Raw genomic sequence first — 2,097 nt, forward strand, 5'->3', positions numbered from 1 at the left:
GTATCCCCCAGAAGGGTACAACTGTAAAGGAAAGGTGTTCAAATTAAAAAAGGCATTATATGGCTTGAAACAAGCTCCACTTAGATGGAACATACGATTTACAAATTTTTTAAAAGAAAAGAACTTTGAGCCACTAATGAGTGAACAGTGTATTTTCAAAAAGGCTAACAAAGAATTAATACTAGGAATTTATGTAGATGATGGTATACTTCTAGGAAACAACAAGTTAGAAATGGAAGAAGTAATAGAACAATTAAAATCGGAATTCAAAATGACATTAATGTATAAGCCAGAGATATTTGTTGGTTTTGAGATAACAAGAGATAAAATTACAATAAAGCTAAAACAAGAAGAATATGTGAAGAAAGTTTTGAAACAATACGAAATGGACAAAGCGAAACCTGTTAAAATACCGTTAATAAAAAACGAAGAAAGAAGTAAGAAGATTACAAAAATGAAGAAAGAAGATTACAAATACAGAGAAGTGGTAGGAAGCTTATTGTATCTATCGACTAAAACAAGACCAGATATTTCCTTTGCAGTCGGTTTTAGTAGCAGATATTTGGAAAATCATACACAAGAAAGGGTGGCACCCAGTTGGATACGGCTCAATTGGATACGAGTCACTCACAGCGTGGCTTTGAGACTACAATGCTCCTAAGCACCGGTCGCTGTGATTGGTGGTGTCCAATCGAGCCGTGATCAATCGGGATCACCCCCACAAGAAAACATAAACGATGTCAAGCACATATTGAAATACTTATGTGGAACAGGAAATCAAGGAATACAATTCAACATAAATGAAAAACGAAATATATTAAAAGGATATTGCGACGTTGACTTCGCCGGAGATCTTCAAACAAGACGAAGTACAACTGGTTACATAATATTTTATAGAGGTGGAGTAATAAGCTGGTGCTCGCGTAGACAACCGAATATTGTATTATCCAATACGGAAGCATAATATGTCGCAGCAGTGGAGTGTTGTAAGGAGTTACAATATTTAAAAACACTATTAGAAGAACTACAAGAAGAATTAATAGAAGTAGAACTAAACATTGACAATCAAAGTACCATTGCATTGATAAAAAATGGGGTAGTAAATAAAAGATCTAGACATATTGATGTGAAATATAGATTTGTGCATGACTTAGTTAAAAATAAAGTTATAAAATTGAATTATTGTCCTACAAATGAACAGACAGCTGATATATTAACAAAAGCTTTGAATACTGCAAAATTTGTAAACTGTAAACAATATATCGTGAATTAGCATGCTGAAATTAAGGGGAAGTGTTGAAAAGTTGTAATTTCCACAGGCTGATTCACGAGTTAGTATGATTGACTAGATGGCACTATCAAACGATAGTCAGTTTTTAAAATTGAACATCGTTGTTGCTCAGCCCCTTCTTTTGCTTTTTCCTCTGGAACCATGGTCTAGGATGGGTATGTGTGAGAGTTTATTGAGCGATTGTAAGGCCTTACAATAACGATGTAAAACTGATACAGTTAAGTCTATATAATAAGACAATTAAGTATTTATTTGAATGCTTTGTATGTTTCTAAACTATTTGTTCTGATATGTTTTCTATTCGTTAAATTGGTCTTTAATAATTGATAATTTTATACACTAAACGATAAGCTAAACTCTGTTAAACAATTTATCTATTATAATTTTTCTCTTGTATTTAGCAAAAGCTAATAAAGTCGTATTTGCTACAATCTAATCTGAATACTGGGCGACAAATAAATTAATAACTTCTAACAGTTGGGAAAAAGAATAAAGTTGGCAGTATTGAAAATTCCCAACGCTGCGTTCGGTTCCTCCCGCTAGGACTGCCCATGGGACTGCCGAGAGATCAAAGTAATGGTGAGTATAAAAGAGAAGAAACCTATTTGAAGTTTTACAGGATTTACGTAAGTAGTCATTAAATGTTCTCATAATTATAAGAGTCTAAGCACAAAGATGACCGTAACTGAATCGTGAAACGTAAGTCTTAATTATATTTTAATCAAAAATTGTGCATTGACCTGCGACTACGACTCACGTTTCACGACTCATTACGATCATCTTTGTGCTTAGGCTCTAACACGTTC

General features: G+C 33.5%; 1 protein-coding gene across 1 annotated transcript in view; it reads left to right on the plus strand.

Annotated features, from left to right (window-relative positions):
• The first annotated feature begins 1,349 nt into the window (after nucleotides 1-1,349).
• LOC108764712 (uncharacterized) overlaps nucleotides 1,350-2,097 on the plus strand; it is a 2,352-nt gene continuing 1,604 nt past the window's right edge. The window contains exon 1 of the mRNA XM_018513055.1: nucleotides 1,350-1,446. Within this exon, the coding sequence (XP_018368557.1) occupies nucleotides 1,350-1,446 (97 nt within the window). The remainder of the gene's footprint in view (nucleotides 1,447-2,097) is intronic.

Source organism: Trachymyrmex cornetzi, unplaced genomic scaffold, assembly GCF_001594075.2.
Source record: "Trachymyrmex cornetzi isolate Tcor2-1 unplaced genomic scaffold, Tcor1.1 scaffold45, whole genome shotgun sequence".
NCBI classification, from domain to species: domain Eukaryota; kingdom Metazoa; phylum Arthropoda; class Insecta; order Hymenoptera; family Formicidae; genus Trachymyrmex; species Trachymyrmex cornetzi.